Here is a 19029-nt window from a genome sequence, read left to right as displayed (position 1 = left end):
ATTGGACTCACAAATAAATCAAATTAATCACATAAATATATAAAAATACACATATATGTGAATAAAAAAGTGTAGGCAGCCAACTAAAAAGTGGATAAAACTTTGATAAGCATAAAAAGAAATGTAGTAGCGCCAAACACTATAGGCAAATGAAATCATCCATAAAAGTCCAAATAGAGTCCATAAAGGGAAAAAAAGGCAAGATCCCAGATCCAGATTGTGCAGGTAAAGGAAAGCCAGCACCCAATTGTGATGTGCACACTTATGCGCTTACCAGAGATCAATAAAATCAGAGCGATGTATGAATCCAAGAGGAGCAAGATGGACCACCAAATTGTTCAGGGATTCCGACTCAAATAAATCTGATATGCTGACACCAGTAGGGTATATAGCCTGATATAGGAAGTATCGCCAGGGCTTGCTGCAAGTTAATCCCAACTCCAGTACCTCAACACAAAAGGGAGGACAATAGTGCAGACTGTACAGGATAACATTTATTGAAATAAAGAATGGTACTCACACATAACGAAATGTAAAAGAGCATGTCACATAATGGGATACCGCGGTGTAGGGTAGCGTGCTAATCGTTCCCGGGTCGCCTGACGCGTGTCGTCAAAGAAAATGACATCATCAGAGGCAGACCCGGCCGGAACGTCAGCACGCATATAAAAGACTTAGCCAGAAGTGACGAATGCGGAACTACCCGCATATGCGCTCCACTCGGCTCTGACCGGAAACCGGATGTCAGTCGTCGGTGGACCCCGGAAGCCGAAAGTGGATGCGGTGAACCGCAAACAAGAGCCGGACATCCTCAAACCACAGACACACAGCACAGAGACCGGAAAGAGAACCGAGCGGAGCAAACACAGACCGGAGCATTATTATAAAGAAACTAATAAGACACAAATATTGCACATGAGAATAAAGACATATATATTAAAATGAATATTAAAAAGAAACGGTACTAAAAGCCAGACGGATTATGGCTTCAGAACCTGATTCCACAAAAATGCCCGTACCATAATACAATCATCAGTCATATAACTCAAGATATGGAGAAATTAATAAAACATTAATACATAAATGTCGGTGCGATCAGCATAGCAAATTAATGATATGAAGGCTGATAGCAGCAAACGACTCACATAAAAATGTCAATGCTTAAACAATTAAAAGTATAAAAATATATAAAAATTAAAAAGTAGATATATCACCTGAATTCAACTATTGCTAATATAACAGTTCACGTCCCACTCTATATTTAGTCCCCAAGGGGCATATGTCTTCATATTAAAAATCCACCGGGTTTCCAAACGGGAAATCTCACGGTGTATATGACTCCCTCTCCCTGTGGCTCCAAGAGTACCCGTTCTGTATTACCTCCCAAAGGTTCACAAGGACCCCCTGAATCCACCGGGACGTCCGATAGTGAGCGGAATTGATTCCGTCACTAGTAGAATTGGGAGGTATATAGACGGGTACCTACAACCACTCGTCACCAACACTCCATCCTACCTCAGGGATTCCACCCAGGTGCTGAATCTATTGGACCAAATAGAGTGGAGGGAGGGATATCTGCTTGTTACAGCAGATGTCACCTCGCTCTACACTATTATTTCGCATGAGCATGGGCAACAGGCCGTTCAAAGTTTTTTGGAGAGAGATGACTCTCTTGTTTCATTACAAAGAGATTTCATTCTTTCTTTGCTCACGTTTGCCATGTGTCATAATTACTTTTGGTTCGGCGGCTCCTTCTTTCTACAAAAAAGAGGAGTCGCCATGGGTGCCAAATATGCACCAAGCATGGCCAATCTCTTTATGGCCAAATGGGAGGAGGATGTCATCTATGGCCGTCCCAGACCAGAGGTGGTCTTCTGGCGGCGTTACATAGATGATGTCCTCCTCCTGTGGGATGGCGATAGGTTGTCTCTTGATTGTTTCATGAACGACCTTAATTCCAATGAGTTGGGCATTGTCCTCCAGCACGAAGCCAGTAGTGAAAGGATTAATTTCCTTGACCTAATGATTGAGGTTAAAGATGGTACATTGGTAACAAGTACTTTCTTCAAGCCCACCGACCGCAATGGGTACATCGAACAGGGAAGTTGTCATCACCCCTCTTGGTTGCGGTCGGTGCCAAGGAGTCAATTTTTAAGACTCCGGCGTAATTGTACCAAACAGGAGGACTACTTTAGTCAGGCTGAGATGTTGAAGGGCAAGTTTCTGGATAAGGGATACGATGAGGCCAACCTGAATGCAGTACTTCATGAAGTGGGGAACACCGATAGATCTACCTTATTACAGAAACGGCCTAAAGTTGAAGCAGATTCAAATCGCTTTGGTTTTTCTTTTATTACTATATACTCTAAACAGTTTGGAGACGTTAAGCGGATTTTCAAAAGGCACTGGAAGGTCCTTCAGAATGATAAAGTACTAGGCCCTTCGCTACCTGAGGTTCCCCCGGTTGTCTTTAGAGGGGTTGAACCCTTACGTCTCCAGATCGCTCCAAATGTTTTAGACAAACCAAATCAGCTTCCCTTCTTTCACACTTTAACAGGCTTCTACCCATGCAGAAGATGTTCGGTGTGTAAAGTTAATTCGCTTGTTGGTAGAAAGTTTTGTGAGGTTACATCTACAGCCACGTCCCAAACACATTCTATTAAACCATTCATAGGTTGTTCCTCCACCAACGTTGTGTACTTGCTGCAGTGCCCTTGCGGCCTTCAGTATATTGGCCGCACTAAGCGCACACTGACAGTAAGGGTGAGGGAACACATTAAGAATATTAGGAAAGCTTTCCCCAATCATAGTGTCTCGAGACATTACGCCAGCTGTCACGATAAAAATCCCGCTGGCACCAAAATTTGGGGGATTGACAAATTTACCCCCCCACTGGAGAGGGAGTCATATACACCGTGAGATTTCCCGCTTGGAAACCCGGTGGATTTTTAATATAAAGACATATGCCCCTTGGGGACTAAATATAGAGTGGGACGTGAACTGTTATATTAGCAATAGTTGAATTCAGGTGATATATCTACTTTTTAATTTTTATATATTTTTATACTTTTAATTGTTTAAGCATTGACATTTTTATGTGAGTCGTTTGCTGCTATCAGCCTTCATATCATTAATTTGCTATGCTGATCGCACCAACATTTATGTATTAATGTTTTATTAATTTCTCCATATCTTGAGTTATATGACTGATGATTGTATTATGGTACGGGCATTTTTGTGGAATCAGGTTCTAAAGCCATAATCCGTCTGGCTTTTAGTACCGTTTCTTTTTAATATTCATTTTAATATATATGTCTTTATTCTCATGTGCAATATTTGTGTCATATTAGTTTCTTTATAATAATGCTCCGGTCTGTGTTTGCTCCGCTCGGTTCTCTTTCCGGTCTCTGTGCTGTGTGTCTGTGGTTTGAGGATGTACGGCTCTTGTTTGCGGTTCACCGCATCCACTTCCGGCTTCCGGGGTCCACCGACGGCTGACATCCGGTTTCCGGTCAGAGCCGAGTGGAGCGCATATGCGGGTAGTTCCGCATTCGTCACTTCCGGCTAAGTCTTTTATATGCGTGCTGACGTTCCGGCCGGGTCTGCCTCTGATGATGTCATTTTCTTTGATGACACGCGTCAGGCGACCCGGGAACGATTAGCACGCTACCCTACACCGTGGTATCCCATTATGTGACATGCTCTTTTACATTTCGTTATGTGTGAGTACCATTCTTTATTTCAATAAATGTTATCCTGTACAGTCTGCACTATTGTCCTCCCTTTTGTGTTGAGGTACTGGAGTTGGGATTAACTTGCAGCAAGCCCTGGCGATACTTCCTATATCAGGCTATATACCCTACTGGTGTCAGCATATCAGATTTATTTGAGTCGGAATCCCTGAACAATTTGGTGGTCCATCTTGCTCCTCTTGGATTCATACATCGCTCTGATTTTATTGATCTCTGGTAAGCGCATAAGTGTGCACATCACAATTGGGTGCTGGCTTTCCTTTACCTGCACAATCTGGATCTGGGATCTTGCCTTTTTTTCCCTTTATGGACTCTATTTGGACTTTTATGGATGATTTCATTTGCCTATAGTGTTTGGCGCTACTACATTTCTTTTTAATGCAGTTTTATAGTTTAAGGTTTCCTGTTAAGGGGAGTAAATGAACACTGCAATAGGCCCTACTGACAAATTAGTGACGCGAAAGCGTATGGCGTCACGCATATAGGGGGCGGAGACTCCGACGGACGAGCAATGATCGAACAACACGGCTCCTCATGGCTCCTTACAGCTCTTATGTACACTGCCTGCGTTGGCTCGCACAAGCCTGATTGTGCTATTTGATGTGAGTGCAATAATTTTATTTTTAATAAAGGGTTATGTTGCAGTGAGCACTTAGATCTTGTGCTTCTTTTTTATGTCCTCCTGTAAACTGAGCCCCTGAGACTAGCAGCTTAGCAAGTGGCATCTTTTTACCTGTAGTTACCTGGATCTACCTGGTTTGAGGACTTATCGCCTATCTAAGTCTTTATTGAGGTGAGAGGCCATCTGGTGGCTAATTGGTGGTGGTGTTATGAGCACTTTCCCTGAGACACCTATCAAGCACTTTATATGACCAATTTTTACTTGGCAATTTTTGGATTGGACTGTATTTATATAATTAGCACCTTATTGTGGACTGCACTTTACAGACACCCTTATATGCACTTTGAAGATATTTGTTGTATCATTTTGAGCACATTGTCACTTTATTGAATATTTGAAGACGTGTTTTATATAGCGCTGTATCCTTACATATTTACTGCAATAGACTAGGCCATTATTACATTGCCCACACACTAACACTCTCAAAAGAACTTTGATGGTGGAATCAGGTTGGTTAGAAATATTTGGTTTTTAGCCTATTATTCCCTGAAATAAGATCAGTAACAGTCAGCTATTTATATAAAAGTAAAACATCAACAGCTGGCCAAAAGATCGTTCAATTAATAGATGTTCACCTAATGTTTAACTGCCTTCTAATGCTGCTTCCTTTTATTTTAATCAGATAGTTGATTAATTTGCTTCTCTTTCCTCTAGCTGTTACAAGTGCACCAACCATGCTGACCGTAGATGGAGTAACTGATACCTCAGTGACAATGAAATGGAGACCCCCTGACCACATCGGCGCTGCAGGGTTAGATGGTTATGTTATTGAATACTGCTTTGAAGGAGGTAAACATTCAGAAATCATGTCCCCAGCCTCTTCCTTTTCTCTAATTCTCATTTGCTTAACAGTAATTCATTTAACAATAAACAGTACTGAGTGCTGTCATGTCTTAATCATGTCACAATTCATAGTTTCAAAACTGGGTTTCAACCGTTTCTTTTTCTAGTGTTTAGGAATGAGTTGTGATTGTGAATATAAACAATCGTTACCCATTCAGACTAACACATCTATGAGCATCACTGCTGCCTGTTAGATTCAAACAAGAAAGCTGTAGCCTTGTAAATGCAGTAACATAATGACATGTATTGCTGTGCCTTTGTGCATTGCTGCTGTGCATGAAGAAAATTTCGATTTGGATCTGGACTGGGAATGAAAAGAACTTTGACATATGACACATTCTAAATCACATACTATATATAATCTCATATTATTGTACTTACAACACAACCAACTTACAGCTGCACATAGAATTTATTTAGACTGTAAATTTTGTTCACAAATTAAGAAGATTGTATTGGTGATAAGCACTTCATAAGAGATCACGTCTATTCACAAATGTCAGGCACACCATCCCAAAGAAGCCAGATTGTGGGTCCAATCCTGGCAAAAGAAGTTGTAGCATGGACTATAAAAGTTACTTTGTAATCTCCCTAAAGCTGCTAAACCAGTCCCCCCTCCCTCCAAAGATAGTATGCACCAAAAGATGCCAAACTGTACCTTAATGATCATTGTTCTGCGTGTAGCAGGGCTACAGCCTGCAAACGTGCCTATGCAAATAATGGGTTTCTCAGAATCAATATTTGCATTGATGTGATATGTTCCCACCTTCTATATGTTGGAGCTGGCGCTTGGTTTCCACAGAGTATTACATGGGTGAAATGGTGGGGGTGACCTAGCTGGTGCTAGATTTCCTCAAGTGTTACATGGGTGAAATGGTGGAGTTGTAAACTTGTAAGGAATCTCTGACAACAACATACCCCTGGGAACTTGCAATGCTAAAATGTAGCTCTTCATTATTCAGTTAGTATTGCCATATGGCTTCTACCACATACAGATTTCATTTTATTCTATTAAAATGATATATACTGTAGACTTCTTTCCTCACACATTACTTTGAAGTGCAGCAAGAGGCCTTTACATTTATACTTTACTAAACTCAGCACGTGGAACTTCAGCATCAATATATTTGCACTGATGTGAATGCCTGGATTAATGGTAGGGTAGATTAACATTGTTTTGTGTGTACATACCAAGTAAAAACTAATGCACCAGTCAGATACAAATGCATCCCCAGCCCTGATTTGTATAAAACAGTATTTCTGAGGTTGGTGCATCTTCACCAGGAGGAAATGAGAAGCACGAAAAACCCGAATTTACAGATGCGGAGAAAGACATGTTAGTTGATTGTGTGTCTAAGAATGGCCCACACATCTGTGGTGCTTTGTCTGCTAAAACTACCAAAGCTGAGAAGAGTAAGATATGGGCAGACATCCAAGCCAAGGTTAATGCCACAGGGGGCAAGAACAGGTCCATTGCAGACCTAAAAAAACAATGGAATGCTCTCAAAAAGCAAACCAAGGATAAATTGCAACAAAATAAAAAAGACGTTATTGTGGAGAATGGAAATAAGTCTGAATCTACACCAAATCTGACTATTTTGGAGAAACGTGTAGAGGCCATGTTGGAACTTCAGCAGTTGGAGGGAACACCTGGAGATGAAGAAGATATCCAAGATGATGTTACTGGAGGTAAAACTTCATTTAAAATGCACAACCTTATTTAGGTTATATTGATATAAAGCAAGGTATAGTGAAATGCAAAAGTGGTATAACATCTGTCCTAGTGGTCCTCCCCATTTTTATCGACAATTCCAGCCCCAACCACCTCCTCCTGTGCAATAGTAGTTTTTCTCTGCCCAACTTATTTGCCCCCTCCATAGTGAAAGTGAATAACATATTTCAATCCTTCCAATCTTAATAATGCTTTTACAGTTTCCTGCCATGAAGATTGTCATACTGTTCAATAGCTTATGTTTAAGGAATTCTGCAGAGAAGTAGAGATATATTTTGAGTTTCAGAAAACTGGCTACTTAAAGAGGCATCCCCGTCACTGTAAAAACAAAAGTCAGCAGCTACACGTGTAGCTGCTGACTTTTAAAAACAGCCACTCACCTGTCCCAGGATCCAGCGGTGAGCTCACCTCAGGACCTGTCCCAGAAGACTGCAAGGGGAGGGAGAAAGGAGAACTTTTGTTGCTGAGCGCCGCAGAGTCCGAATGGAAATGGGAAGCAGGTGCCTGTCAAAATTGGGTTCCCGCCGCCCTTTTCCCGCTCCTCAAAAGTGCCAATTGTTTAAGAGGAGCGTGGAACAAGTCCTTAAAGCAGAACTTCCCCTTTTGGGTGGCACTCCGCTTTTAAAAGAAATAATTAGCAACAAGTTGTTTTAATGCAGTTTTAAGTTCTGAGCAGAAGGGTGTGTCTGACCAATTCTGTAAAATTACAGAGTGCTTTAGATCAAGTTCTGGAGCATATTAAACTGCGCAATCATTTTGGACCCACAGTGCAAAGCTTCCGCTAACAGGAAGGAGATAAACCTCTGAAAGTGGAGGCCATTAGTACAATGCCTACCTAACTGTCTATCTAACTGAATATCTATTTCTGTGGCTTCAGTTGGGCTTTAAAAGTTCAATATAATGACATCTGCATTATACAAAAAACTGAGTATAGTATAGGTGTAGTGTTCTTAGTATACATCAGTATATGATCAGTGGATAGAGTTTGCATTGCAAGTCAATGATCTACAGCTTAATTGTGAAGAAATCTATTTGCAGTAGCTTTATTGCTGAAGAGGATCCAAATAGCTACTTATTTTATTATCGTATAAAACATTACATTATTCAAACAAAGAATACCTCAAAGAGTATCAGGATGATTTTAAAGTATATAGAAATACTTTGAACAAAGGAGACTGAAAATATAATACCTATGGGATTGCCATTTTGGAGAAATAATCCTAAAAGTACTGTTCCCTTCTAGAAGAGATGCACAATCTATGCAAGGTATCAACTTTAGCAAGCAGGTAGTACTGAAATTTCTCTGCAAATGTAGGGCCTATTCAAACCACAGCATGGTGCTCTGCAAAGCGTGCATTTTTGTGAGTTTAACCACTTTACAACCGGAGGATTTTGCTGTCTTCCGTCCAGGCCACTTTTTGCGATTCGGCGCTGTGCGACTTCAACTGACAATTGCGCGGTCGTGCGACGCCGTACCCAAACGAAATTTACGTCCTTTTTCTCCCACAAACAGAGCTTTCTTTTGGTGGTATTTGATCACCTGTGCGATTTTTACTTTTTGCGCTATAAACAAAAAAAGAGCGTTTATTTTGAAAAAATAACAATATTTTTCACATTTTTTTATATGAAATTCCCCCCAAAAAAGATGTAAAAACCAATTTTTTTAAAAGTTTTTTGCCAATTTGTTTTATGCTACATATGTTTGGTAAAAAAAATCGCAATAAGCGTATTTTGATTGGTTTGCGCAAAAGTTATTGCGTTTACTAACAAAGGGAAAGATTTCTGTCATTTTTGGTGTTTTTTTTTTAACGCGTAATGGCGGCGATCTGCGATTTTTTTTGCGGGACTGCGACATTGCGGCGGACAGACCGGACCCCTGACTGACATTTTTGACACTTTTGGGGGTACCAGTGACATTACTGCAGTAATCAGTGCTATATATATGCACTGTTACTGTAAAAATGACACTGGCAGGGAAGGGGTTAATTTTATTGGAGAGGGAGGGGTTAATGTATGCCTGGTGCTTACTGACGTGTAGGGGGGGAGGTGACTATGTGATTCATGGACAGATCGGATGTCCAGCTATGCTGAACAGTCCGATCTGTCACTCCCTGTCACTATGGAGATCCGCCCGCTGTGTTTACACACAGCGGGCGGATCTCCAGACTCGATCCCCGACGATCGGGTAAGAGCAGCGGCGATCGCCGCTGCTCCTCCCCTGGCCCGACTCCCGCTGTGAATGAAAACAGCGGGAGCGAGCCTCCGGCGGCGCGCAAGCGCCGCCCAGAAGGGGAGGAGTCCAGTCACGTTAATACTACGTGACTGGACGGGAACGAGCCACTCTGCCGCAGTAGTATTCCCGTAAGCGGTAGTAAAGTGGTTAAAGAGTAACTCCACTTTTTTTGAGAAAAAAAAATTCCTCTCTGGGAATCTAAGTACATTACAAGGATTTTAACAAACTTTGTTGCAGAGTCCCACCTTTTGGTATTCTGTAGGAATCATTGTGTGTTCCTCTGTGACCATGTGGTATCAACCAGCTAGTGCAACCAGCTGCTGCACCTGCAGGGCTCTAATAAGGAAAATGTCAGGGTCTGCATCCCTTTAGACGGGATTTCCTATTGGGAGTATCTCACCAAAAATGATATTTTTGTTGCAGGGGATGCTTGATATCTAAATTGTATCTTAGTGTACACTTCTAGGAAAATCAGTGAGCCAATCACACAAGCAGGAAATTATGTTTCTGGTTGGTGTTCTGTATACATTCTGTGTACAGAACACCTCCAGGTGGCCATATTGCATTGCATTTCCAAAACATTACAGTTCTGCAGATTAAAAAGGAAAGGCCATTTTTAATAACATTCAAGCACAATATGATTTGAGGCGCATTTGTATACGCTATATTATTTTTTTATTTGCTATTTTTTTTCCCCACAAAAATGTACAACTTTTAAAACAACAATAATAATTTAGCCCTTTTCCATCTAAAGTTACTAAAAAAACGAAAAAATGTGATGTTGAAATTTTAGTTTTCTACTATTATTTAGTACGTGTACCATATGCAAATTTTGTTTTCTTGGCCCCATAAGCATGTAAAAATTCCATTTATCTGCGATTGCTCCATCTTCAGCAGGAGGAGCAGACACGCCGAAATTTACAGATGAGGAATTGAACACTTTAGTGGATAATATTGCCAAACTTGGGCCCCAACTCTTTGGAGCTCAAACCAACGCTGCAGATAAGGACAAAATATGGGCAGATTTACAAAAGCATATAAATACTGTAGGGGGCAATAACAGGTCAATCGAGGAAATAAAGAAAGCATGGAAAAACCTCAAACGGCAAACGAAGAAAAAGCTGGACCATAACAAAACCCAGAAACTATTGGAAAGTAAAGGAGAGAAAGCCAATTTGCTTGAGTTGACATCCATAGAAAAACGTGTGGAGGTTGTATTACATATCAAAGAAATTGACTCTGAGGACTTCCATGAGGAACTGGATGAAGGTAACAAAAATATTCTCAAATTATTATACTTGTGCTTCACCAGTCATAGTAGGAATCCCTTTAATTATAACCAAATGTTCATTTGGCAAACTGTTCCAAATCCTTTGCAAAAATAAACTAAAGCAAGGAAAATGCTGGTGTAGCTGATATAGCAGCCAATCTAAATGTTTCTTTTTATTTTCTAATCTGCACTACAAAACTAGAACTGGAAAATAAAATGTGGCTGTTATGAGTATCACCTCCACTTCTCTTTGCAATAGATTGTAACCACATCCCCATTTCCTATAATGTTTGTCAAAGCTTCCCTTTTGGACTAGAGAAAATGCTAACTTCTCAGAATTATAATAAAACCCAACTCCAATTTTGTTTTGGGTTGCACTGGGAAAGATTAGAGCCTCTGTCAGAGTTTTACTGTTGCTTGTGTTCCTTTTCTTGTCAGGACAGGAAGTGATGTAAAATTTCTCAAAGTGGGACACATACAAAAACAAAGATTATTTTACTATAATGGGCAAAGGCCAGACCCTATGACATTATCTGTATTGTAGAGTGTGCCTTTTTGTCAAGGTGGAAACCGTGCCACTCTAATTCTTGTATGGGCATGAAGGGGGCAGGAAGTGAGGGAAAACCTGCCCAGTGGCATCACAGAGAGAAAAAAAAACCTGGCAGAAATTCCTCTCTCTTTCCCACTTTATCCAAAACTAAAAACTGTTTTGGCTGATACTAATGCTTCCTGCATAGTTAAGCAATTGTATGACATAAAGATATTACAGGAATCTGTATACCCAGTACCTACATCATGGACAATTTTCAAGTTTAGGTGACAATTAGTAATTCAGCAATGCCAATACTGGTACACACTGGGTGTTTATATTCCTGGAAACTGCCTACATTGTACTGTATGTCCTGATCCTTTTCCCACTGTAGACTTTGTAAAATGTGTTTTGAAAATTATGGTTCATGTAATGCAATAACCCCATCATGTAAAATTTTTGAGGAAGAATATACAGAAGGCCAGAAGCATACATACTGCACATCAGTTGTTTGTGAACTTGATATTAGCCCACCTCCAAACAAAGATGTAAACACAGATCATTTATTCAGTCCTTCCTAAAGAGATAGCACATGGATTTTGTTCAGGATTCGACATGGGGCTGGATGAGCAATCTCTAACAGTTCTCCATACTAAAGATAATTAATCATATTGGCATTTTTTTCAGAGACTGCTGGGGGGAAAATATGTAGTATTTTAGGTGAAAGTGCAGTATGGGGTGTTTTGGTGTCTCAAGCCAAAAAGGTGGGACTTTCCGGGCAAGTAATGATATTGATACAAATATATTTAAAAGAAATATCGGATTTATTCCGTTGTATATAAGACAAAAAAGGTATATACATACATTCCAATAAAAGTGGAAATAAGTGTTTGGGTATAGGCCCAAATGTGAGAAAGATAAAGAAAGAAGGAGATTCAAAAAGAATCTGTGACATATGTGATATTGTGACAAAAGTTAAGGATATGATCTCTGTGTTTCCTGTATAGAGGAAAACGTGGTTCACAGGATCTATCCTCAAATCTGACGCGTTTCGGCTATTTCTTTAGCCTTTGACAAAAAATCTTTGAAAAAGGCTAAAGAAATAGCCGAAACGCGTCAGATTTGAGGATAGATCCTGTGAACCACGTTTTCCTCTATACAGGAAACACAGAGATCATATCCTTAACTTTTGTCACAATATCACATATGTCACAGATTCTTTTTGAATCTCCTTCTTTCTTTATCTTTCTCACATTTGGGCCTATACCCAAACACTTATTTCCACTTTTATTGGAATGTATGTATATACCTTTTTTGTCTTATATACAACGGAATAAATCCGATATTTCTTTTAAATATATTTGTATCAATATCATTACTTGCCCGGAAAGTCCCACCTTTTTGGCTTGAGACACCAAAACACCCCATACTTCTTCAAATATAGGGACGGAGGCAAAAACCTACTTATACTATCTAGAAGACCAAAACCCCCACCCCCTTTTTAGGTGAAAGTGCAACTTACACTTAAAGCAGTATTAAACCCAAAAGCAAGCATTTCTTATATTGTAGCTTACCAATTCTTAGACTTGATGGCTGTATTGGTTTCCCTTTATAGACTTCCTTTCTTGTATTTTCATCTGGTAATCCAGCCAGCGAGTCTGTAGTGTTTCACAAGCTCAAGCTCTCTGGCAGAATGTATCAGTTTACATGGATGAGACAACCCACAGTGCCCTTTAGTGCTGCCTATCAGTGCCCATCAGTGCCACCTATCAGTGCAGCGTCATCAGTGCCCACCAGTGCGGCCTCAATAATGCCCATCAATAGCACCACCTATCAGTGCCCATCAGTGCCACATATCAGTGCCCATCAGTGCCACCTTATCAGTGCTTATTAGTGCCCATCAGTGTAGCCTATCAGTGCCCATCAGTGCAGCCTCATCAGCACACATCAAAGAAGGAGAAAAATTACCTATTTGGAAAATGTTATAACAAACTATTTTTTTTTTAATTTTTGTTTTGTTTAGCAAAAAAACCCAGTGGTGATTAAATACCACCAAAAGAAAGCTCTATTTGTGTGAAAAAAAATGATACAATTTTCATATGGGTATAGTATAGCATGACCGTGCAATTGTCATTCAAAGTGTAACAGCACTGAAAGCTGAAAAAAAGCCTGGGCAGGAAGGGGGTATATGTGCCCAGTAGGCAAGTGGTTAAAGGGCATGCATTCATTTCATTTACATATAAAAAACTTAATTACATAAAGTTTAAATACAATTTGAAGAAGTTATTTGCAGAATGACAAGAAAAATCAATTCAAAGGAAATAAAAATCATAAGGAGCATGTGTTAAATCACAAAAAATTTATATTGGCCAGCCTCTACTTCTTAGATGGAAAATACAGGTCAAAGATAGTCCACAGTTGGGAAATGCAGGTTACGTGCAGAGAAAGGCTGACTTTCTCTTTTTTTTTGTCTTTTCATAGACAGGCTGTAAGTTCCCAGGCAAGAACATAGGCAACAATGAACATAACTTTCCAGTGAGCTAAAATAGAAAAGAAAAAGTTTAGATAAAAATGGGATGTAAGATGTACTTATAAAAATGATGAAGGGTTAAAGGAAACAAGGTACACATATAGGAATGTACTTCAAAGCTCTCATTACACATAGAAATTCATGGTCATGGAAACTTTTACAATTTATCCTATCATCTTTTAAAAACAGTACACCACACTGAAAATAAACCTTGGCCAAGTTTTGAAAAAAAGAAACAGAATTGTTTAGATTTTGGAAGGGTTAGAGAGTAGGCCCAGGAAAGTGAATATAGTTTGTGGTGATTAGGAGACTTATGCCTCGTACACACGATCAGATAATCGTACAAAAAAAGTTGCTTTCGAACTGATCGCACGATAATATGATTGTTAGTACACAGCTTTTGACAGCCGATCACGACATTTCGTCCAACAAAATCTGAAGGGACAAACACGAAAACTTTTGTCGTACGATAGGCTAGCGAACGACAATCGTTTAATCGGTACAGTATGCGTCCGATAAAAATCAATGGACAAAGACCGCGCATGATCAGAAACACAAAAATAACCTTGAAAAAGCCTGGCTACCATTGTTTTTGTTTTGCACTATCTGATACATAGCTACACAACCAAGAAGCGTTTCCAGAATGATACGAAAAAATCATACGTTTAGTACGCATTGTTGAATTTGATACTACTATCATGCAACAAAATGCGAGCGATAAGTCGTCCGGTTATCTGATCATGTGTACGAGGCATAACAATGTTTATTTTTTAATATATGAATTGTCAGAGAGACTTGAGTTAAGACTTTAGACATTCCTATACAAGGATCTACATTTAGTTTGAAAATCATCATCCTCACAATCAAATAATCTGATATAATCCCCACTAGAGAACTACCCTATCATTCTTGGCAAATAACAAATACAACGCTTTCATTCATTTCTATGTTGTAAAAAAAGCCCACCGTTTTCATATGCTTTTGCTTGCTTTTTTCTCTTTAAATATATATGTGATTTGTGAAGCATTTTAAATCCACACATTGGCAAATAAAAGGAAATTTCATTCCTGGTAATTGTGAAATCCCAAACGGGCAAAATTGTTCATTATGGATACTGGAGAACTTCACAGAGAAGAAACTAAATATAATGTGCTTCACCCTCGATGGATAATACTACAAGAAAGTGGGCATAAGTCATCCATTGGATACCTCCAAATGACAGTCAAGATGGACAATGTGCTGCAGACCAAGAACTATTTTATACTGGTGATACAAACCAAGATTTCAAGACTGTTCCTAAGATCGTCACACATTTTACATCCTAATAGTCAAACAATTCCCTTTATTAAGTATTAACTTACTTGTCAATTCAAATAGATAAGAGTTTACACTTGCATAGTATTTGGTCAAACCTAAAAAGGTATATAAACCAATGATACATCTCCAATGACATATCCCTAAACAAGTCATTACATATTAGTCCTGCTATATTAAAAATCATGACTATTGTCACAAAAGATTCAGATGGACCATATCAATTTAGTTTGATTATAGGTGTACTAGAAGTTTTTTTTGTCATAAAATCTTTTATTAATTCAAAAGTATTTTCAGCATACAGGACCAAGTCCAATCAAAACTAATCTGTTTTACATGGTTGCCAGAAACTGGATATACTGGCATTTTTATCTTACTTCAGAGAAGAGATGCTCACCTGAATTCCTATTACTGTCCAACTGGTTATTACTTACACAAAGATGGTGTCAGTCTCTGTCAATAGATTCTGATTTATTTTGAATAAATATTTGGGTAAGCCATTTGCAAGACACTGTGGAGGTTAATGCTAAAACTGCATGGTGCAAACTCTGATGCAACTCTGCATAGAAACCAATCAGCTGCCAGGTTTTTTGCCAAAGCTTAATTAAACAAGCTGAAGTTAGAAGATGATTGGTTACCATGCACAGCTGCACCAGATTCAAGGTGCTCCAGTTTTAGCCAATCTCCCCCTGTGGGGATAGTGCTTTAGAAGGTGTCAGAGACAGTAACTGCTATGAAAAAAATGTAACTTCTGGGTTCAACCCACTGAAGTATCGGTTTTGGTGGAACTGGCCTTTTAGTACCAAAGACAACTATTGAAGTGTAACTAAAATATTTTAGTTCCAACGACAAGAGGTTGTTGTATCACCAATAATTTGATATGTAAGCAAATACAAAATTCATTAAACAATAGGCAGATTATATTTTTAAAATCATTATGATCATAAGTTATTTTTAATATACCAAAACCATGCACTTCCTCGTTCCTACAAAATACATTCAGTTCAAGTTAGCACCCCCATTATATCAACCCTGGCAATGAACATATAAAGCTTAGTTTTGTGATCAGATAACCATAGGAATAAAGAGGTCAGTTCTATCATCAAACTCTGTATACTTCAAAATGTTTTATTTGTGTGTTTGAGCTTTATTACCATTGCTGTTTTTCTTTTAGCGGAGGAATGGATTGTTGCCAATCCTGAACTGACAGATAAGACAAGGTTCACAATTACAGGGCTGCCAACGGGTTCTAAAATATTTGTCAGGATTAAAGCAGTGAACGCTGCAGGTCAGAGTGATCCCAGAATACATCCCCAACCAATCTTAGTAAAAGAGGTCATAGGTAAGTTGTATCTCTATTTTTTTTTTTTTTTTTGTTTTTTAAGAGAAATAAATCCTATCTTCTATTATTTTATTTTTTTTGCTACATTAATTGTAGCAGGAAATTGTCATTGCATAAATGATCAGGATAGTACGGATAGTGATGAATGATGATCTTGTCTGCCAGAGTGTCCTTGTATTTAATGCATGTGTGGGTAAACTGCCATATGGCAATTGTATCTGTTTCCATTTTGTTGTTTTGTTTTTGCTAAATAACTACTTTCATCACAACTACCGGATGGAACAGCCAGAGTTGAGTAATGTACAGTCATGTAGCCATCTATAAATTCAGAAAGTTTGGAATTTAGGTCATACTCAGTATTGGATAACTAAAGGTTTTAAAGATGCAAACTTTTTGGACCCCTTAGGTCCCTGAGAAAGTGAGAATGGATAAATTTAGCTTCAAAATTCATAACAGAGAAACTGAAATAACAGCATCTTTACCCTTTTGTTCCTGATGCTGCAAAATCTTGGCAACCTGACAGCACTCTAAGGACCTATGTCAACAGGCCATCCTTTAAAAATTTGCTAATTAAAAATGAAAACCTATGTGTTAAAACAGCAAATGCAGCAATTTACAAGAAAAGGCTACTTTGGGCTTGCTTTGCCTGCAGTTAAAATGCACCCCAATAGTGTAGATATCAACCTAGTCATGTGCATTGCATCCTTGAGACTACACGTTGTGGGAGTTGCAGCTTGCAGTTGTCAGCAGAGGAGCACTGTGCATCAACATGTACACTTCTAGTCCAAGATGGAAATGTGGTGAGGAAAGTGACAACTCTGCAAGCAGTTTCATTGTCAAATGGTTAGAGGAAAAAATGGCATTGATGATTTACCATGGAAATAAAGGCTGAAAGTGACCAGCAAATCAACACCATTTATACTGTGGATAAAATAATATGTCTTTTGATTTATTGGGTTCAATTTACTATACTTATGCTAGTTATAAAAGACCCCTTCTAGAAGTGAAGGGGTATAAAGCTTAGGACAAAAATGTTCTAAGAAATTTTGTTGATTTTTCTAATCATTATTAGGTCAAATTGATGTTCATTTTAAACCGCAGTGATGAGAAAATTTGAAGGACGAGGAAGAAAATATTTTTTCTAACTTTCTAACAGTGCATGTTGTTTTCATTCGGTACCGTAAATCTTTCGAACGAAAGTTTTGAGAATGTTCTGAGGATTTTCGCACAAATTTTCCTAAGACTTTTCCTAAGAATTTTTGTTTGAAATTCTGCACATCTATGCTCAGCCTAATGATGGTAGAAGCAGTTATCAGTGTCCTGAGTCTGTGATGTGTACACACCATCCTGTGTTTGGTAGGAAAGTAAAGGTGTGCAAGTTTGTGTGTTAACCTTTACTAACCTGCTGTTAAATTGCCTGGTCTGCTAAATTATGAAACAGTACATGTTTAGTTTCTCATGGGTAAAACAGAAGAGGTTCAATACTAGAATTGTTATGCATTTAAAGTGTACATTCTGTCATTTTACAGTATTAAATCGAACTCTGGAGAGAAAGAATTTACCCTTGCAGCAGGTTCCCCTCCCCACTACCAGGTTTAACTGCTTGTTTTGCCTAGAGGATGAAGAATAAGGTGATATACCTTATTTCTCATACCCTCAGGCTTTCTCACCTTTGTGTGGCTGGTCCCCCAGTCGCAGCTTTTTGATGTCATCTCATACAATGCAAGAACAGAAGTCCCATATATGTGGGAAAATGCCTGTCGGCTTTCCAGGACATTGGATAGTTGAGTTTAGTTGAGAAGAGCAACAACTGCCAAGGGAGCAATGTAAAAAGTAAATACATCACCTTATTCATCATCCCCTAGGCAAAATAGACATTTAATCCTTAAAGTAGGGATGGGGACCCATGCAAGGGTAAATTTTCTTATTATTTTCCATGAGTTCAGCTTTAGTTTCGGACAGTTTTAAGTTCTATGAGAAATTTCCCCAAACTCATGCAACTAAGCCTATGTTTGAACAAGTCATGCCCATTTTCACGAAGCAGGGCATTTTAAAGAAACAATAATCAGCAGATATGGAGGTATGCATATAAGTGATATATATTGGCATTCTCATACCAAGAAGGAAGGTTTTTGCTGCCAACATCATTGTTGAATTCAGTAATTGATTGATGCATGCTTTAAAGGGATTTTGAAAATAGATCACATGTTTTTTTTAATAACACTTTTTTATAGTACATCAAAGGTAAAAAAAAATGTTTTTTTTGGATAGAGTATAGAATAGTTAAACACCTGTAGTGTAGCACATTGGGGAAGATTTCTATTCACTTTCTGTCCCAAAGACACAACCGGAATTAAGAAGAAATCTCCCCAAAGTGAGGATTAAAATCCTCTTAGACCATTGTCACTAGAACAGATGGCCCCATTGGAAAACTTCCCCTATATTGTTGTCCCAGTGACAACTATAACATTTTGGGTGTCCCATCACTTTCTGTCCCAGTGACAATGGTCACTAGGGCAAACAGGGAGGGTGGATGTGCAGTGTAGACACAGACAGCAATTAAAACCTAATGGGTGTTCTAACCTTTCTACACTATATCCAAGACTGCAAATAATTTTGATTATAGTCTTTAAATACACCTTATGTGTGAAGGTGACATACATTTATTTGTATTCATCATGGTAATAGCAGAAGTGGAGAAAAACAGTAAATACATTTTAACTTGCTTAAGTTTCTTTAGGAAGTGCTGGCCCTATTTCTTGCTGACTCCAGCCACTTGAAATCAGAATAAAGTTTGGACTT

At 38.8% G+C, this 19029-nt stretch overlaps 1 protein-coding gene across 14 annotated transcripts in view; it reads left to right on the top strand.

The window, feature by feature from the left end:
- The window catches only part of MYBPC1 (myosin binding protein C1), a 153903-nt gene that overhangs the window by 113289 nt on the left and 21585 nt on the right, over window positions 1-19029 (top strand). For 11 of the 14 annotated variants that reach the window (XM_082256729.1, XM_082256737.1, XM_082256731.1 and 8 more), the window contains 4 exons: window positions 5089-5223; window positions 6562-6966; window positions 10137-10511; window positions 16060-16227. In XM_082256729.1, coding sequence (XP_082112855.1) covers window positions 5089-5223; window positions 6562-6966; window positions 10137-10511; window positions 16060-16227 — 1083 coding nt within the window. The remainder of the gene's footprint in view (window positions 1-5088; window positions 5224-6561; window positions 6967-10136; window positions 10512-16059; window positions 16228-19029) is intronic. The other 3 variants (XM_082256735.1, XM_082256732.1, XM_082256733.1) reach the window with 3 other exon arrangements.

Source organism: Pelophylax lessonae (genome assembly GCF_965119305.1).
Source record: "Pelophylax lessonae genome assembly, chromosome: 4".
Lineage (NCBI taxonomy): Eukaryota > Metazoa > Chordata > Amphibia > Anura > Ranidae > Pelophylax > Pelophylax lessonae.
This window is presented reverse-complemented; position numbering and strand designations above follow the sequence as displayed.